The 19,054-nt window shown below is 34.8% G+C and overlaps 1 protein-coding gene across 11 annotated transcripts in view; it reads right to left on the reverse strand.

Moving 5' to 3' along the window:
• Positions 1 to 10,624: 10,624 nt before the first annotated feature.
• The window catches only part of LOC126831685 (dipeptidyl peptidase 4), a 385,894-nt gene continuing 377,464 nt past the window's right edge, over positions 10,625 to 19,054 (reverse strand). For all 11 annotated transcript variants that reach the window (XM_050562328.2, XM_050562329.2, XM_050562334.2 and 8 more), the window contains exons 16-23: positions 18,643 to 18,741; positions 18,139 to 18,214; positions 17,343 to 17,537; positions 16,756 to 16,810; positions 16,192 to 16,291; positions 15,757 to 15,894; positions 15,382 to 15,455; positions 10,625 to 15,101 (exon numbers count right to left, since the gene is read on the reverse strand). In XM_050562328.2, coding sequence (XP_050418285.1) covers positions 14,946 to 15,101; positions 15,382 to 15,455; positions 15,757 to 15,894; positions 16,192 to 16,291; positions 16,756 to 16,810; positions 17,343 to 17,537; positions 18,139 to 18,214; positions 18,643 to 18,741 — 893 coding nt within the window. In that variant the 3' untranslated portion in view covers positions 10,625 to 14,945. The remainder of the gene's footprint in view (positions 15,102 to 15,381; positions 15,456 to 15,756; positions 15,895 to 16,191; positions 16,292 to 16,755; positions 16,811 to 17,342; positions 17,538 to 18,138; positions 18,215 to 18,642; positions 18,742 to 19,054) is intronic.

Here is a 19,054-nt window from a genome sequence, read left to right on the forward strand (position 1 = left end):
GGCGCAGTATTAGACTAGGATAATAACACTACTGTAACTCGATCAACACAAATAACAGGTCGGTAAAGTTCGGGTTTTTCGGAAGAATGATAATCGATTATTATCGATAATCGCTGACAAATTCTTGCCGATAATAGATATTGAAATTTCATATCGATTCCCAGCCTTACCCAAAACAACAACAAGTAGCCGGCATTGGGATTTGTTGACGCGTATCGAAGGAAGTGGCAATGTAGGTCAAATCTTTTTCTTGACCTGCGCGGCTCACGCATGCGCACGCGAAAAGCATTATGGGATACATTCCAGAGGGATTCCCCAAGTACGGTAAAACGGTCTATATATTTCTATGATTCCATCTACCATCTTAAAAGGTATATAGAAAAGAAGTACCGATTTTAAATGGATAGGCCTACCGGAAACAAACGTGTAATTGAGAGGGATGAACCACCACCGAAACAAAAGAATTTAAAGACCAAAAGGCAGGATTCGACAAATGATGTGGGTGAATCTTATGAAGAGTCGATAGATCCTAGGGAAGTTTACTATTCTGATTATTCTGAGGAGACGGTAGTAGAAGAAGAGGATTCGATCGGAAAAAAACAGCGTCGAAAAAAGCCGGGTTTGGGGCTGATTGGGGCGAAAAGAAGAAGGAGTCGAAATTTGGCGCGACGTGGGGGGATTCCACGGACAAGTAGAAAGCGGCAAAAAGAGAACCCGGAGTGCACAAAAGGTGTCGTGGATGATTCTTATGAAGAGTCTGCTGATTTAAAAGAGGATTCGATCGTGGTCGGGCTTCGATCGAAAAAGAAAGGTGAGAAGAAAGACGCGCGTGGTGGGGCTTCGATCGAAAAGAAGTAAATAGCTAAGAATAAACTAAGTGTAGTGATTTCGTAACTTGACAGGTTTTCAACTTTCAGAGTAGGTTTGGCTCTCCCAAACTCACCACATTGATGGGTTGCCTAAACTCGACTACCTATATGGATCGCCCAAACTCTTGTATAATCTTGGGGTGCACGTGCTGTTGGCCTATATAAGAGGGTTGATTAGCTGAAGTGGGGTGTGTTTTACTGCAGATTAGAAATGGTCGCCTGTCTGGCAGACCAATGGATTTTATGGATATCACGGTCGCTTATCTAGCAGACCGGGTGATTTAATATAGTATTTTATAGTGTTCTGATGGAGTTGTCGATTGGTAGATCTCAATAGCCCTTAAATAACCTTCCTTCATTTGGCAAATCACTTCATAAGTGTAAAGATGGTGTTATGAGAAGCGGAAGGAAGGAGGTAGTTTGTGTAGATAGAGGCCTTGAAAGAATTCTGTCGTTTCATATCTGCGAATGGAAATGGTTCTGAACTTGTTGGACATTATATTAGCAACATCGATTGTAAAGTTTTATATCATGCTGTATGCCGAGATCAAGCTGGCATACAATAAGCTACCATACAATAAGACCACTCACCATACAATAAGGGACAATCAAATTAGCATACAATAAGGAATTCGCTGGATGACCAAGACTTCAGTGAAATCACGTGCTCCGTATAGGCTAATCCGAGCCTTCGTTGATTAAATAAATTGAAAGTAGTCTATTTTAGTAATTAGGTTATTCTCTGATGGCGACAAATTGTGCTCTAAATAAATAGGGTTTTATCTCTTCTAAAGTGTGTTATTATGAATGTGCCAGAAAATAACAAGTATATTCAAAGAGCCATTGAAACTTACTTTCTGGTGATGTATGACACGATAACTGGAATTCCGTATTAAGACCTTTTTTATTTTGACATTAAACAATCGCCCCACCCCACCACTCGTATTCAGTTAGTGCAGGCCAATTAACTTTGATCAATTAAAAAAAAGAAAAAAAGAAGTAAGCATGCATTGTGCCTAAAGAAAAAATTAGGTATGAACAAAAGAGAATTAACTTTAATTTTCAGTATAGATATAATTATAATTTTTCAGTATAGATATAATTATTTTGGATTTAAGTCCCGCATTTTTACTTCAAATACCCCCTCCCCCACCTCCAATTTTAATCTTTTTTCAAGGTATGTACAAAATAAGCGTAAAATTATTTACATATTTCAAAAGATCAAGGAACGTACTTTTAAATGATTGCTGTAATTTCGCATTAATACCCGTATTTTTACTTTAAATACCCCTACCCTCGTCATTTAATAGAGTTTGCACCACCCAATTTTGATCGTTTTTTAAGATCAGTAAATATGAATGTGCCAGAAATTTATTTACATATTTAAAGAGAGCAACGAACAAGCTTTTCAGTGATATATAACACCATGACTGGAATTTCGTATAAGACCCGTATTTTTACATTGACCACCCCCCCCCCCCTCCATAATCATAGCAATAGAGTTTAGTACCACCCAAATTTGTGGCATTGAATTCCAGGGTGGAAACATCAGTTTAATTGTTTTAGTGACCAGAAAACAAATTTTGATATGCGTCGGCTTACCCAAAATGAAAGGTTACGTGCCCTTGGCATGCTACAGATCGGCACAACACAGGCGGTTGTGGCGCGGACGATGAATGTTTCTCAGTCTGTCATAAGCAGGCTATGGTCCAGATACCGTGATACACAATCTGTACAGGACAGACCACGCTCAGGTCGACCAAGGGCGACAACTCAAGCCCAGGATCGATTTATCCGTACCTTGGCCTTGAGAAATCGTGTCATCACAGCAAATCAGATCAGCGCTCGTCTTCAAACAGACACTGGTGTGAGAGTGAGTGGCCAGACGATTCGGAATCGACTGCATAGGGGTCACCTTCGCGCCCGACGTCCTCGCGTGATCCCTTGTTTGAGAGATCATCACATTCAGGCAAGACGTCGTTGGTGTAGGGATCGTCAACACTGGGATAATCGACGCTGGAGCAATGTGATGTTTTCAGATGAGTCAAGGTTCACTGTTGATTTTTTGGACAGACGTAGGAGGGTGTGGCGTCGTCGAAACGAGCGCTTCCAAGACGTTAACGTCATCAGACATGATCGATTTGGGGGTGGTTCTGTTATGGTGTGGGGAGGCATCACTGTTGCTGGAAGAACGGCTTTACATGTTGTTGCAGGGTGTGTTACAGGCCAGTACTACCGGGACAACATCTTGGCAGTCCATGTTGTGCCGTTCGCACGACGTCATGGCCGCCGTTTCATCTTCCAGGATGACAACGCAAGATGTCACAGGGCCAGGATCGTTACAGGTTACCTCCAACAACAGAACATCACCACATTACCTTGGCCAGCACTGAGTCTCGACCTCTCCCCCATCGAGCATGTCTGGGACATGCTTGGACAGAGGTTACGTCAACGTCAACAACGTCCTGCCAATGTCTAAGAACTTGCTGCTGCGTTGCAACAGGAATGGGACAATCTGGACCAAAATGACCTTAGACGTCTCATTAGGAGTATGCCACGTCGGATCAATGCTTGTTTGGCAAACAGAGGAGGATTTACCCGTTACTGACTTGGTTTTGATGCTGTGGTAACTTTGCTGTTTGACCCCGGGTATCATTTTACCCTTATAATGGTCAGTCTGTGCCTTACGTAGTCTAACGACTAATCGATGAATGTGAAGTTCATTTCATTTTGTCATTTGTTTCTTCGTCAGTTTCATTAGGTGACTTTAATAACACTTAAAAATCAAATATCCCCTACTTTTTTTGAATAGTATAATTTAAGGCAACAAGTCGCAGGTAAATAACAAATGAGAGGGAGAGAGGAGAGATGATGAAAGACAATTTTCATTAAGTGCTGTTACTTCTCTTGTATAAAAGAAATGCAAAGGAAATAAAATGCCCAACGTTTCTACACAATCTGGAATATTCTTATATGAAATTCAAACTGTCAAAGGACCTCGGTTTTTCGTCTTCAAACATATGCCCACTCGGTGCAGAAAAGTGGAACCCTATTTCATTTCACATCCCCGGAAGTATCTAAACCATTGATTCCCCCATTGTGTCTTTTTGACTGACTCTTTGGACTAGGGATTTGTTGTTGTTACCCCCCTTTGACTTTGTTCATGATAATGTAAACGACCGGATAATCTACCCAATGACCTATTATCCTCGAATGTTCACAACCCATCTGGATGATAGAGGCTATCACCTTACAACGTTTTGGGGAACAAGTAATAAATTTAAAATTTATTTGTTTTCTTATAGATTTACTATGGATGTTTATGGCAGCTTGTTATATAGAGTTGTACAGAATAATATGTTATATAAGGTAAGTGTTGTATAGTATAATATGTTATATAAGGTAAGTGTTGTATAGTATAATATGTTATATAAGGTAAGTGTTGTATAGTATAATATGTTATATAAGGTAAGTGTTGTATAGTATAATATGTTATATAAGGTAAGTGTTGACGTGCAATCTCTAATGTTAAACAATGTCAGCATATGTTTTAATACCGACTGTCCACTCATTTGTTGTAAGAAAATAAACTATGGGTAAGAAGCAGAAAATTTATATAACATTCCATTTAACTTTAATTTCAGATTCTGGCAACGTTTAACTATGGCAATAATTTTAACATCCATTTTGTTTTAATGTCTACTTACTGGAAGTCGGAAAATGGTCCATATCACCAACATACCGAAAACCCTTCACTGGCTTCCTGTACACCAAAGACTATTTAAAATACTCTTGTTGACCTCTACAGCTATTACTACATCAAGCATCTCATTGCAGCAAAATGTCTACGATTTTCTTTAAAACAACTCTTATTAGTACCATCGACGACATTAGAAATGACCAAACGCTCTGTTCAGTACTCTTCGTATAAAGAATCAAAATCTGTCTTCATATTCAAAACAAGTCTGAAAACTCTTCTGTTTAAAGTCTGTCCGTTTTCAAAACAAAACTGAAAACTCACCTGTTCATACAACACTATGGATGAAATGGAAGCACAATGTAGAACTTTGCAAGTACATTTGGAACTCCTAATACAAGTAATTATTGCGCTATACAAATTTGAGTGTTGTGTTATGTTTAACATATTCCATTTGTGCCACAAAATGAAATGAAATGAAATGGGGTTTAACGTCCTACTGTTCTGCTCCTAACCTGGGCTAATGAAGACGGGCATACGCCATACAGTGTGCTATGAGGGGAATTTTGCCCGGGCAGCGGCGCTACGGCCTACTCTTATATCGAAATCCAACTGCCAAGGGATATTTTACGTGCACGCCAATGTGTACACGGGGCCTCAGTTTTTCGTCCCATCCGAACGACTAGACAGCTGTCCTTGTCAGGCCCTCCATCCTGCATCACTGACAAGGGGAAACCACGCCGGAAAATCGAGATGAACTTTCTCGGCCAATGCAGGGATCGAACATTTGTGCCACAAGGTAGTGTTATTGTTTGTGATACATACATCTGTGATACATTCTTTATACATTCCGTCATTTTAAATATTTAAAAAAAATGTATTTATATTATTTTTTGTTGTATCCTATGTATAAATACTGCATATCTTTTACACAGAGAAAAGAGGTATCGCAACACTCCATTTTGAATATAGTGCTAGTGTTTGATCAGACAGATTAGGTATTTTACATTCGGGAAGTTATTCAATCTTCATGGACTTCTTTAGGAGGCATTGAAGCAGCAACGAAGGACATATACTGAAACTTAAGTAGCCGATTTAATGCGATTCTATCGAGTTACAAAATAGAGGCGGAAAATGAGTGAAACCAGGTCCAAACAAGACATTATATTTACCAGCGGAAGATTACAGTCTTATAAAAGACAACCCACTGTGATATGGAATGTGCTCCAGGATGTTCTTCTGTACATATACCATTTCCCTACGTCACGCCATCTGTTACTCTCGCGCTACAAGTGTATTTTTGATCATAACGCCATTTTCCAATGAGAGGTTATCTGATATTTCTCCTGGTGCCTATATAACAGTTCATGTTTATATCGAATGTGAGGAACAAATAATTTACCAGTTATTGTTCAGATCTCTTGAAATATGCTTACATCATTTTCTATAACAAGAAGGAATCTCAAAACATATTTTTCATCACATTTTAGTGATTCAGAATTGTTAAATTTATATATATTTATAATTATTTTTATTATTGACATATGATGTCATATTTATATCTATTACAATTATTACACAAATATATTAGCTTTACACACGGTTGGCTATTATTTTTGGACATCTATATATATATATATATATCTAAGTCATTGTTGTATTATCTAAATGTTGTTTACCTGAAGAGTTTAATAAAGTAATTGAAAGTGCTAGTAATCAACAAATAATGTAGCGCTTTTTTTCAAAACCTTTTATATTTTTGTATATTTAATACCTAAGAGTAGTTATCTTTAACTTTTCATATACACATGTAAACGCCAACCACTCAGTCTTAAAAAAATTCAAGTTTCTATTAATGTCACAGCCCACTTTGTAAATGTTGCCAACATATGATTATTGATACTAAAATGATCTTTTCTAATATTAATTATACTTTTAGAATTTATAGTAACATCTATGATGGTACAAATATTTAGAATATGTTCTTGTGTGTAGGCGAATATGCTGTCCTGTTTTGAAAGTTCCTAAACATTTAAAAACTTGTGCCTAAAATTTAAATATCAAATTTAGTATTTTTCCCTTTTTATAAAATCAAAATTGATGATGTCATTAAAAGAAAAAAAACATTGAAGGTAAATTCATTAACTAGTTATGAATTAGCAGTGGAACTATAATTTTATTTATTGTAAAAGGTGATATGGTTAAGAATGTGATATGATAGTTTATATTTTGAGCATAAGGGAGGAGGGGAGTGGAATCAACCTAATTAATTATGCCTAATATATTAAAGATTACCGAATTATTAAGAAGTAACCTTAAAACACTAACCTATTCAATTGTGTAGATAAGGGGTATTGATTGTAGGATTATATGTTAGTCTAGTTGGTGGCTTCAGTCCCCAATTTAATCTGTTATATTAAAGATAGATAGTGAAGTCATATTCAAAGGGAAATGGTTGTTGTTAAGTCTTATTAATGTTATGTTTTGATTGTTAAATTGTTTTTACTCATGGATATACTATAAATGTAAGGTTATTATTCATTATTGATCATTGCTTGATAAAGATACCTGTAAGAGTATTGAAACGTTGCATGTAATAAACCAAGAAGTAGTAAATCCATAAAGTTGTGTTATTATGAATATATATATATAACGTTTAATTATTTATTTACATTGATGACGCTCAAAAACAAGCAGGCAGCTAGCTTGTGATTTGATGTACAGTGGATTCTGTCAAATCAGACATCGTACATTATCGTTACTATATGTCGGAATACACAGAATGTCGGAATACACAGTTTTCTCAAAACCGGAAGCATTATTGTAACTTCGAAAATTGGAAGTATTACTATAATGTAGCTTCGAATCCCCAGAACGTTATTCCCTTTCAAAATTTTAATACATTAAAATATCTAATAATAACAATGCATATTTACAATTTATTTTATATTCATATAATCATTTAAAGTTGTTTGCTTTTGTTTTTTCGGGTGCATACCGTAACGACGACTCTTGGGCGCAATCCTCTAGCATTATTCCTTGGCATAGTGGCTGTAAAATAGATGTTATATTGTGTGGCAAAAATTTAATATTTACATTGCTGTATGTATCGCAGATATGCGATGGTGCATTATCCATAAATAAAAGAATGTGGCGTCGTTGACGCCTTATTTGACGGTTGAGGTGTTTGAGCCAATCAGAATAAATACCACTTGTCATCCAAGCCTTACGATTGGTCGACCAATTGACTGGCAGAATAAATACCGCTTGTCATCCAAGCTTTAGGATTGGTCGACCAATTGACTGGCAGTTTTTTCTTGGCCACGCCTTTCGAGAATTCTCCGCTTTTACCGATTACAAGGGGCTTTAGTTTTAATCTCAACGGTAATTGGTTGGTGATTGCCTGTTAATCTTTTGTGGCTTCACACCCACCGATTGAAGATCGGGCTATACAATGTTGATTCAATGGATATCGTATGAATATATATGTATGTATGCCACACACAATCCCAGGTTAATATACTCTGCATATACGAGTCTTGAATTAGCTTTGACAAACAAAAACAGCTGATATGGTCACGTGATCTACTACTTATAACCGGCGAGTGGATTTTACGTGTAGGATAAAGCACGAGACTGAGGTTTGGCTGGGGAAAGTAAGGCTGAAGAAAATAACCCGAGAAAAAGAAAAACCGAAGGCGGCGGGCCGAGGTTATACTGTCGAGGTTTTTTTCTGAAGTCTTTCTTCCCCTGCATGACCGAAGTCGAGGACTTTATCTTGCTTATAAACCGTCTATGTTTATGTTAGGCGCAATCTTCACCCCTCGCGCGGGGTTAATCTGTCTGAGGAGTGTAATCTGCGCTCAACATTTACATGTACGCAAGATGAGAATATCACAGAATTCCCGTAAGAAAAACCTTATATCATGTTTTCTTATGGAAAAAACCCTACCCTGGAAGAATAACCCGTTACAGGTTTAAAGAAAAACATTCAGAAAAATAACCCCAAATTGCCCTGTATATATCCAAAGCTTTCAGACCGCAAGTTATTCCGGGCATAAAATATACCCCAAAGATCAAAGAGATTTACCGTTACAGGTTTATAAGCGCAAATAACCACGCCAGTCATTGTTATGATGTATACAAGTCAACGCAATAGAAACCTCCCGCGAAGATAACATAGCCGGGCCACGCCCCCTGGATTTTGTGAAGAGAACTGACGCGTGACCCCTTACATATTACGGTCGTATAGTAGCTATTTATTTATACATATTTTAGGATAATTTTTTAGCAGTTTGTAGAAAACACATTCTTCTTCACAAATCGGCGTGCGCTTGTTAAAATTTTGTTTTCTAAATATTATTAAAAAGCAAACTTTTCCTTCAATTTTCATATCTTGGCTTCTAATCCGGTTAGAAATCCAGCGCAAGCGGTATAATAAATTTTAGGATTTCCTCTTTTTGATTTTACAGGACATTTGGTTCTGCCATTAGCTACGAAAGGACAAAAAATAGCATACAAAAATGTAAAATCGTAAAAATCTGTTTGCAAAGAAATTTCGTGACGGGAAAGTCTCTCGATAAGCCGTATACGCTTTTCAACGGACGATTTCTCGGCATACATATAAATAACACCACTGAAAGGCTAATGCAATGCTGATTCATAACATATTATAAATCATTATAATTTTAAGAGCAGATATCTGTTTACAAATTAGCATTTTTTGTAATGCGTGTCTTGATTTTTGACGCCATCGATGAAAATTAGCCACGATGACGTCACAGCATTCATAGCCCTAGTCGTAATTCGGAATATATTCAGAATACAGATTACTCAAAGCTTTTTTGGCTGAAGTAATAAGGAAATAAATCGGGACATGAAAATGATGTCGGATTTCACAGAATGTTGTAGTATTCAAATGTCGGATAGCTAAAATACGTAAATTTGTAACTGCAGAGACCACAAAGTCACTTGTTAATTCTGTGGTCACTTTCTCGATTTGATAACTTTAATTCACTTTTAGATTGTTTACCTTTAAAGCTTATAGATAAAAAGTACAAAAAGTACAGAATACTGCAGCTAGACGTGTTACTTTAACTAAGAAATTCAACCACATAACTCCTGTTTTATATAATTTACACTGGTTACCTGTTAAATATCAAATTGATTTTAAGATTTTATTACTTAGTTTAAAATGTTTAAATAATGTGGCTCCTTTACCTCTCAGATCTTTTAGAACTTTATACACCTGGCCGAACATTACGTACATCAGATAAACTACTTTTAAAGCCCACAACTGTTCAACTAGACTCTTATGGTCAGCGCTCTTTTAAAGCACCTGTTTTATGGAATAATCTACCATTTAGCTTAAGTTGTTGTACATCTCTATATTCTTTTAAAAAAACAACTTAAAACATATTTATTTAATCGGGCTTTTAAACAAACGCGGACCTTGTTTCCACCGGCGAAAAAGTTAGTCTAATGTAAATATAATGAGACAGTTTCAACGTAAGCGCTTCCGTGTACACGCAGGGTCCGATCTGGGAATTTTTGCATTGATGCAAAGCATTAATTGTGATATCACACATGTCTATATCATTATCTCACGCTTTAAATGCCCATCTCATCCCACTATCTGATCATAAAGGATAATGCATACTATCGTGACACTTTTGTCCTAAAAGTGTTGTTTTACAAAAAAAAACAACACATATACATGTATAGTACGTCACATGTACATGGCATACTTGAACTTATGAAGTTAGTCATCTTATACATAGGTATAAGAGAAGGGCAAGTGTGCCTTAGTATGGGGAACCAAGGAAACCATACTCCTTGTAATGTACAAGGCTGGAATTGACAGACCTTAGGAATGCCTTGAGGTCAGATTCCACAACATAAGGCCCGAGCCTCACACCAGGGAATTAATTGTCCGTCCAAATCCCCTGAACCCAGAGAAAACCAAGCACTGTCAGATGACCATACTCCTTGTCAAATACAAATCCAAGATTCCAATGCACAACACTTTTCTTGAAATACAATAAGACAAAACCAAAAATGCTTTTTTCAAAATCTTTTATTCTGTTTTAGATTACAAGAAGGAGATGGAAATTCTTAAAACAGTTTCAAATACATAGAGAATTTTTTTTATTTAATTAAAACCACCTATGGTATAAAGTTAATGTAAAATGTGCTGAAAGTAAAAATTTTAAAAATCGTAGTATTATAGTAATTAAATACATATATCTGATAGTTCGTTTTAATATCTTGATTTTAATTCAGTCAATTGAACAGATTTAAAGTTTCCTGAAGAGGGATAAAAGTTGACTTTTGTTTTCAATAATTCCATGGTTGAGAGATTAATAGAAAAGTAGCCTACAACCCATGTACTTTTAAATACGATTTTAATTGGTGTATTAGTACATTGAATGCAAACTGACAAAAGATATTTCAAAGTCACTCACCTGCACGATTATGAAAACTTAGGTGTTAAAGGAATTTGGAGAGCACATGGATGTCGGGTAGATTTCACATTCAATAGCAAATTAATTGGTTTCACAACTTATTTGACAAATTTTGGTAAGACAAGAATATTTGCACATGGCCATGAAACGTATCTGTGGGAATTCAGAAATACTATTTTCATTGTGAAAAACCACCAATCAGACAAAAGCGACTACAATTCAATTTGGACTGCTCACATATTCCGCCATACATAATTGTTTAAAATTACTATACAAATTTAAAATATTTTACATACATTGAAATTATAGTAATAATGTGTGCTTTTTGATCCATTTTAATTTCCAAAGAATAGAGGTGTAACTCCTTTAACATTTCCAGTTTGCACCCACAGTGGGAATAAAAGACCTTAATGAATCTAAGAATTAGATCAACTGTAAATTTAGAATAAGGTATAAGATAGATTAATAAAAACATATTATTATACTACACCTAATACAGTTTATTAATGAATTAAATTCAATAAAAGAAAGCAAAAGATTATTTTAAAAATTGATAAAAGTTTAACTCATTTATACATTATTAAGTTAGGTATACCATAATAATTATTAGAATATTTACATCTATTTACAGTCAATCTGTCAGACCAGGCATTTGCTAAACTCTTAGGAATCATGTGTATGTCATGTTCTTAACTCATTAGGCATCAAATGCCTGACCAATTTGTTTTAATCTTTTGAAGGGGGGGGGGGGGGCGAATGGTTAGCATGTCTATGTGTATGTCATGTTCTCAACACTTTAGGCATCAAATGCCTAACCAATTTGCTTTAGTATTTTAAAGGGAAGTTGGATGGCCGAATGGTTAGCATGTGTGCGCTGTATCATAAGGTCTGTCATTGAGTCAACTGGCATGGTTTTGATTCCCGGTTGTACGTGACAAGGAGTAGGGTTTTCCGTCCAACCTTCTGGGTTTTCTCCGGGTCCTCCGGTTTCCTCCCACTGCTAAAGACCCCTACGCGCATCTGAATTATCCCTAAACGCACGCCAATTATTAAAATAAAATTAAACCATGTGTTAGTCCCGAAATGACCTAGTTTGTGTTGAGTGGGCGTTAAACCCCATTTCTCTTTTTTTTTTAGTCTTTTGATAAACTGACTAACGAATTCAGGTATCTGAGCAAATTGCTGACCACATTGGACGTCTGTACAGAATGACTGTAACATATAATATAGTGTTTAGTATATTGATATTGTTGTTTTATTTCAATATACCCTAGTAATATATTCGTTTCATGAAATCTAAACATAATTTTATTTTAAACATGGAATCTATTTTAAAATGACATGTTCTTCTGTTAATATTTACATGTAAATCAGAAAGATCCAGTTGTAATCGGATTGCATTTTCACCCTTTTCCTCCTAATTTTTAAGTCTATTTAAAATTATAATGTTTCCAGTGCAGGGTTAGGTCAGTCAACCTTAAATGGTTGTACATAGCAGTGACGACTTGTGTAACATCAGATCTGACAACCCAGTGGCTCTAAATTGCAGTAACTTACAAAACCTACTTAACTGATTTCCCCTATTGAAATGGTAATTATTTTATATAATAATATTTACTTCTTTTGTACTGCAAAACATTCCTTTATTTCTCCTTTTGTTGATTCATTCACTTTTTCATTCATTCATTCATTTATTCATAACTTCATCCCATTCAATCTTCATACAGTGCTAGGGGGTGTAATATGGCAAACAGTGCATGAATATTGTAAAATGGATTTTTTTTTAATAAACTCTTTATACAAATTAACATCACTATCACACTTAAAATGGGTGAATATTTACAAAAAATAAAACATTAACACTATTTACAATCAAATATTTAATAATACAGAAATAAAAATCTGTCCGATTCTTCAGAAAACAAAATATACCAGTTTCTACAACAAATGTTTTTGATAGTAAGGTTTCTTATACAAGGAGTTTGGTCTTTCCTTTTAAAACATCAACTTTTGGACATATGCATTTGGTGCTAAAATGCTACATTAGTTAACTGACCGTATATGTACATGCAGTAGGTAAGCAATTTAAAATGTGATAACCAGCTAGAAATAAGCTTCCACCAATACATAGAGTGAGCAAATCAAATTATGAATCAATATAATAAAATCTATTATCTTAATAAATTCTAAAATTTGTTCCTAATAAAGTTCTAGTATTCACAAATAACAAATATCTAACAAAATTCTTAATTGAAATATTCAATTAAATTTAACAATGAAGTTTCCACCAATAGTGAAAAAAAACCAATCAAATTATGGCTGGATATAATAAAGATTACTATCTTAATAAGAGTATTCAAAAATGTGTTCGTAAGTACAGTAATGTTCTTGTGTTCTCCAAGAACAAATATCTAATAAAAATTCTTAATATTTAATTAAATATCAACAATGATATACTATCATTAATAATTCAATGAAACACTGCATTCAACATAACATTTATTATCAACAATGGTATACCATCACTAATCTAATAACAAATATGTAATAAAAATTCTTAATATTCAATTAAATATCAAACATCATTAATAATTTGATGAAACACTGCATTCAACATAACATTATTAATTAAAAGCTATATAGGATAAAGTTTTTGAATTTAAAGGACCGTATGTGCAGAGATTTTGCAAACAGGGCTTCTATTTCAATCATATTAGCTATGTTGATAGTTTTCATTGCTGATCTATTTGTGGTCCTTTAATAACAACAGTAATTCAGACATATTAAAAACCCTATAATAGGTTATTGTCTTTCTCACATCAAACAGCAATAATTAAAGCAAAAAGGACTAGTGGCATCAGAATAAAATATACCAATTTTCATACTACATCTATGCTAATCAAAATCACAACAAACAAATCACTGATCGAGCTAGTGTACCTTATAATTGAGTAAATTAATTATTACTGATAAAAAAAATGGAAACGACTCTTGACAAATACAAGGTAAATGAATAATAATGACATAATGGTTATTCAAAACTCATCTGGAGACTATATTGTTGAAACAAAAGTGAGTTAATTAGTTTGTTAAACTTTCTCTAACCACTGTTTTGTTAAACTTTCTCTAATCATGATGTAAAGACTGAAGACTAAAGGGAGATAATCTACGGTAATATTTAATCTTTCTGGAATCAGACCACAGTTAATTTCCTCAATGACTTCAGCATTAAACATTCCACAGTTCTAACCCTCTCAACACTAAGTTTTCTATCAATGAGGTTGATTTAGGTTATCTGGCAAAAAGTAATAAAGTAAAGCCCATCACCATCCGTTAAACAGGTTAGAATCAAACCAAGCATGATCTGTGACACAGGTTAGATTCAAGCCAATCACCCTCTGATATGCAGGTTCGAGTCAGACCGATCACCATCTGTGACATTTGTAACGGATATCACCAATCAAATTTATGAAGGATGTAAACAGTATCTTACAGTTTTTATCGTTATCTCCCAGTCCTTTGTTGGGTGCCACAAGTTCAAATATGATTACTACTGACTTGATCAGAGATAATTTCTAATGCCTCACACATCGTATGGATTCAACGCTTGTTGTAATATTTATCCAGACACATAAGCTATATATTTTTCTAAATATGCTGATTTAAGCGTTCATTCTTAGCGAGTTAAGCGGTTGATAATGTCGCACCAGTCATGTTGATTAATTCGTTACATGTAAATGAAATCACAATTGTTCATGAATAAATCACCCAATGAAATAAAGAATGCAGACGCACATTTCCATTTCACACACATAATCGTTGCGTAGCATTGACATATTTTGTCTGTGTCCAAATATCACATATTAATTCAACATTCTGCCCACGCACATCTTGTAATGCTATCTACTACTATCTCTATGCTGATTGGTCTTTTTCAGTCTCAGGTTCTGGTTCCTTGCCAAGTTTTTCTGAATACCCTTTAAAACATTCGATGAGGAAATCTTCCATAGTTTCATAAAGATGATTTCGTGTGTTACCGCCCTCTAGTCCATGGTGTTTATCTGTGTAGATCTGAAAAAATACATAAATATTTCCATGTTATTTAAATTGATTTAAACATATTTGGTATTTTTTCGTTGTGTTTCAATAATAAGAATAGCCTGACATTTGCTATGTCACATAAATATATTCAGGTCTGGATAATGTCACCAAGGAAGTACCGTCATTCATAGCTGTAAATGATTTATTTTAAAACAAAGACAGAAAAAAAAAAAAAGTAATTTGTTCTCTTTATAGAATACTTGGCTTTCAGAAGCCAATAATACTGTAAAAGAAATTAAATTTTACTTACTTGTGTTCTATAATATATGTTTGCTTCATTTAAAGCTTTGATCAACTGAGCAGTATTCTGGAAATGTACATTGTCTGAAACAAAAAGATGTGAAAACTAAATACTAGACTTCAACTTCCAATAACAAGAAGCTAAACAGCTGATAATAGGCTCTGGTAATAAAGTGCTAATGAATTACAGAGTCATCTGAATAAAATTATGCTGTACCATTGTGTAAATATACCTGTACAGTGCTTAGAAATAACCAATTATTATTATAATGTGGCACTTTAAAAATGAAATTATAATAATAATAAATCAGTAATATGATAATTAATGTAGATATTTATGCTCTGGTGATTTAAATTGAAAAAATGTACAAAAAGATATTCTTACCATCTCCAGTTCCATGTATTAATAGGTAATTACTATTTTTAAAATTCTCAGCATATCGGGATACATTTGAATCTTTATAAGCTTGTAAATTATCATCAGGTCTGGGCATTCCCATGTACCTTTCAGTATATACCGAATCTGTAATAATAATAAACAAAAATTAATAATTTCCATATAAGAATATGGAATAGAGACTGTGATTAAATGATAATCAAACAGATATTAATCACAAATTAAGTTTTAATAAGCAATAATGTCACACCCACCCTTTTGGATTAACAAATGCTCCAATAACATTTCAATTAATGATGGAAAATAATTAAAACAGAATTTATAAAGCACTGGATTCATTCAAGTTCTAAAATATATCCAAATCAACAGCAGTGTATGCATTGGTCCAATAAAACGCTTCTGTACAAATACTTAATAACTTACCATAAAAAATCCAATCTGTAACCGGAGCAACTGCTATTCCACATTGGAAGGTTCCTTTATCTTTACCCAAGACAGAAGATGTTACAAAACCTCCATAGGACTAAAGTAGTAAACAAATGTTTATATCACTCAAGAAATAAATCAAAGCATATTAATGTATGTTTATAAGTATCTAAAAGGTCAATCCTGATAACCCTTAATAGTAAGTGCAGGAGGACCACACAATAAGACAAGTCTGCGTTCAAGACAAACTACACAGACATTGCAAGAAATAAACAACAGATATCAAATGGATCTATGGACTAGCCGTAACCGTCCCAAGCCTCAACTAAATCAATACAATGATTTACAAGAAAGACTTAATTGAAATAATGACACCGGTGGTCAACTACTGAATGGCGATATTCTGACAGTTGAAGTAGCCAAGTTCTTTACCAAGACAATTGTAAAATGTGTCAAAAATGACTTACTTTAGCTTGTCGATATTTTAATAGTCACCCCATTTAATATTCCCTTTCAATTAATATATCATAGTTTAAACACAGAAGATATTTCTATACTTACCCAACCCCATATTGCAACTTTTTTATCATCAACATAATGTAACTTGGAATAATGTCTGCAAAAAAAAAAATATTACCACTGGGGATACAGATGATGATAATCATTATGACTACCAGTTTCATTAGTGATATCAAATTTACAGTGTATTCAATACAAATGAAATGGGGTTTAACATCCTACTTTTCTGCACCGACTTGGCTAATGAAGACATGCATACGCCTTGCATTGTGCTATGAGGGAAATTTTGACTGGACAGCAGTGCTATGACCTTCTCTTACTTTAAATTAAAATGGATAAGGGTTCTTTCACGTGCACGTAAATGTGTACATGGGACTTCAGTTTTTTATCCAATCTGAATGTCTAGAAATTGTTCCTTGTCAGGCCCTCAATCCTGCACCACGGACAAGGGGAAATCACGCCTCAAGATGAACTTTCGCGGCCAACACCTGGATTGAAGATGGACCCTCTTACTCCCTTAGCCATTGCGGCTACTACTTAGATCTGTTTATTTTGTCATATCAATTTTACAGTGTATTCAATACAAATTTTGAAAAGGTACATAATAAAAATTACCAGCATGTACATACTTTCCTGCTGTGATTGAGTCATCGACTTCAACAGTTCCGAGGCGTTTATAGATCTGGTGTAAGAACTTCTGGCCACGACCGCCTGAACCGCGCCCATCAGCATATGCATAGACCATATCACGGGAACTGGTTAGATACGTCTCCCATCCAATGTTAAACTTTTCTGTGACTTTCTGCCTCCCTGGTCCACCATATCTGAGATAACATCAAACAAAGTTTTGAAAATTAAACCAAAGCAAAATTGAAATGAAATGGGGTTTAATGTCCTAATTTTCTGCTCAAACTATCAAACAGTGTGCAGTGAGGGAAATTTTCAACTAACAGTGATGGCTACAACTTCAATTTCAAATTCCAAAGGATCTTTAACTTGCTGCCAATACTATACACAGGGAGAGAGAAATGGGGTTTAACATCGTCTCGACACAAACTAAGTCATTTCGGGACTAACATAAGGTTCAATTTTATTTCAATAATTCCTTTGCGCGTAGGTTCTTTAGCAGTGGGAGGAAACACTACTCCTTGTCACGTACAAGCGGGTAATCGAAACCAAGCCACTTAACTCAATGACAGACCGTCAGATACAACGCGCACCTGTTAACCATTCGGCCACCCAACCCCCACTACTATACACGTGACATAAAGTAAGATGGTTTGATGAAAAGATTAAAACATAGCAACATTTTTTTTTCCACGCTAGTTGCTATAGTTACCATTTGTTCAAATGGCAGCTAGTTAGAATTTAGTGACTAATATAGTCTTTAATATTGTATTTAAAAATAAAAATAAAACCACTTACACATGCAATAACAAAGGATAAGTGAGGATTTCTTCTTTCTTTAAAACGGGTGGTAGTAAAAGTTTACCCCAGATTTCTGAATAAAATAAAAACAAAATTTGATAAACAACTTCTACAAAGATTTAAAGCTATGTGTGATCTTCCAGAATACAAAGAAGTGGCATACATGTTCTAGAAATGGTAAGGCATACCTTTAATCATTTCGTCACACAGAACTGGAGATTTATGGATCATGATAAATAGTACTCCTTAATTAGAGCGCCCCAAAAAACCGGGTCACGCGAATAGCTGTTGCGCCCCCACAAAATATATACATGTCTATATACCTGTAAAATGTATAGCGATTATATCGAGCCCTTCATACCATTGAACAATATAATTCCTGAGTATTCCGACACTCTGCGTAATCCGACATATTGTAACGATCTCGTACGATGTCGGATTTGACAGAGTCCACTTAATTCCGTAAGTGTATTGCATAATCATGATGATAAATATACTTACTATAACCATCTTCTACTTCTATCTGAACATATTCAACCCGTGGTAAAGCTTTTTTAGATAATTTCTCTCGTAAAGCTGTATTATTCTCCATAACTCGAACTGTAATATAATAATAAAATACTGTCACAAGCCTTACTCTAATAAAGCTTCATTATTCTCCATAACCTGTACTGAGCACACCTTCGAACCTTAATAATGCGATTCTACAGTGCCCTCCTAACCATTCGACTACATTGAAAATGGTATTTAATATCTTAATCAAGACAGAAATAGTGCTGACAATGTAATCCATAGATCTCTACCGAGTAAGCGAAAGCAAATCCCCTTTGACCAATAAATGAAACGGGGTTTGACGTTTTACTGTTTTACTCCTGACTGGGCATATGGTATACAGTGGCGCTACGGTCTACTC

The sequence above is a fragment of the Patella vulgata genome, chromosome 9 (assembly GCF_932274485.2).
Source record: "Patella vulgata chromosome 9, xgPatVulg1.2, whole genome shotgun sequence".
In the NCBI taxonomy this organism is placed as follows: Eukaryota; Metazoa; Mollusca; class Gastropoda; family Patellidae; genus Patella; species Patella vulgata.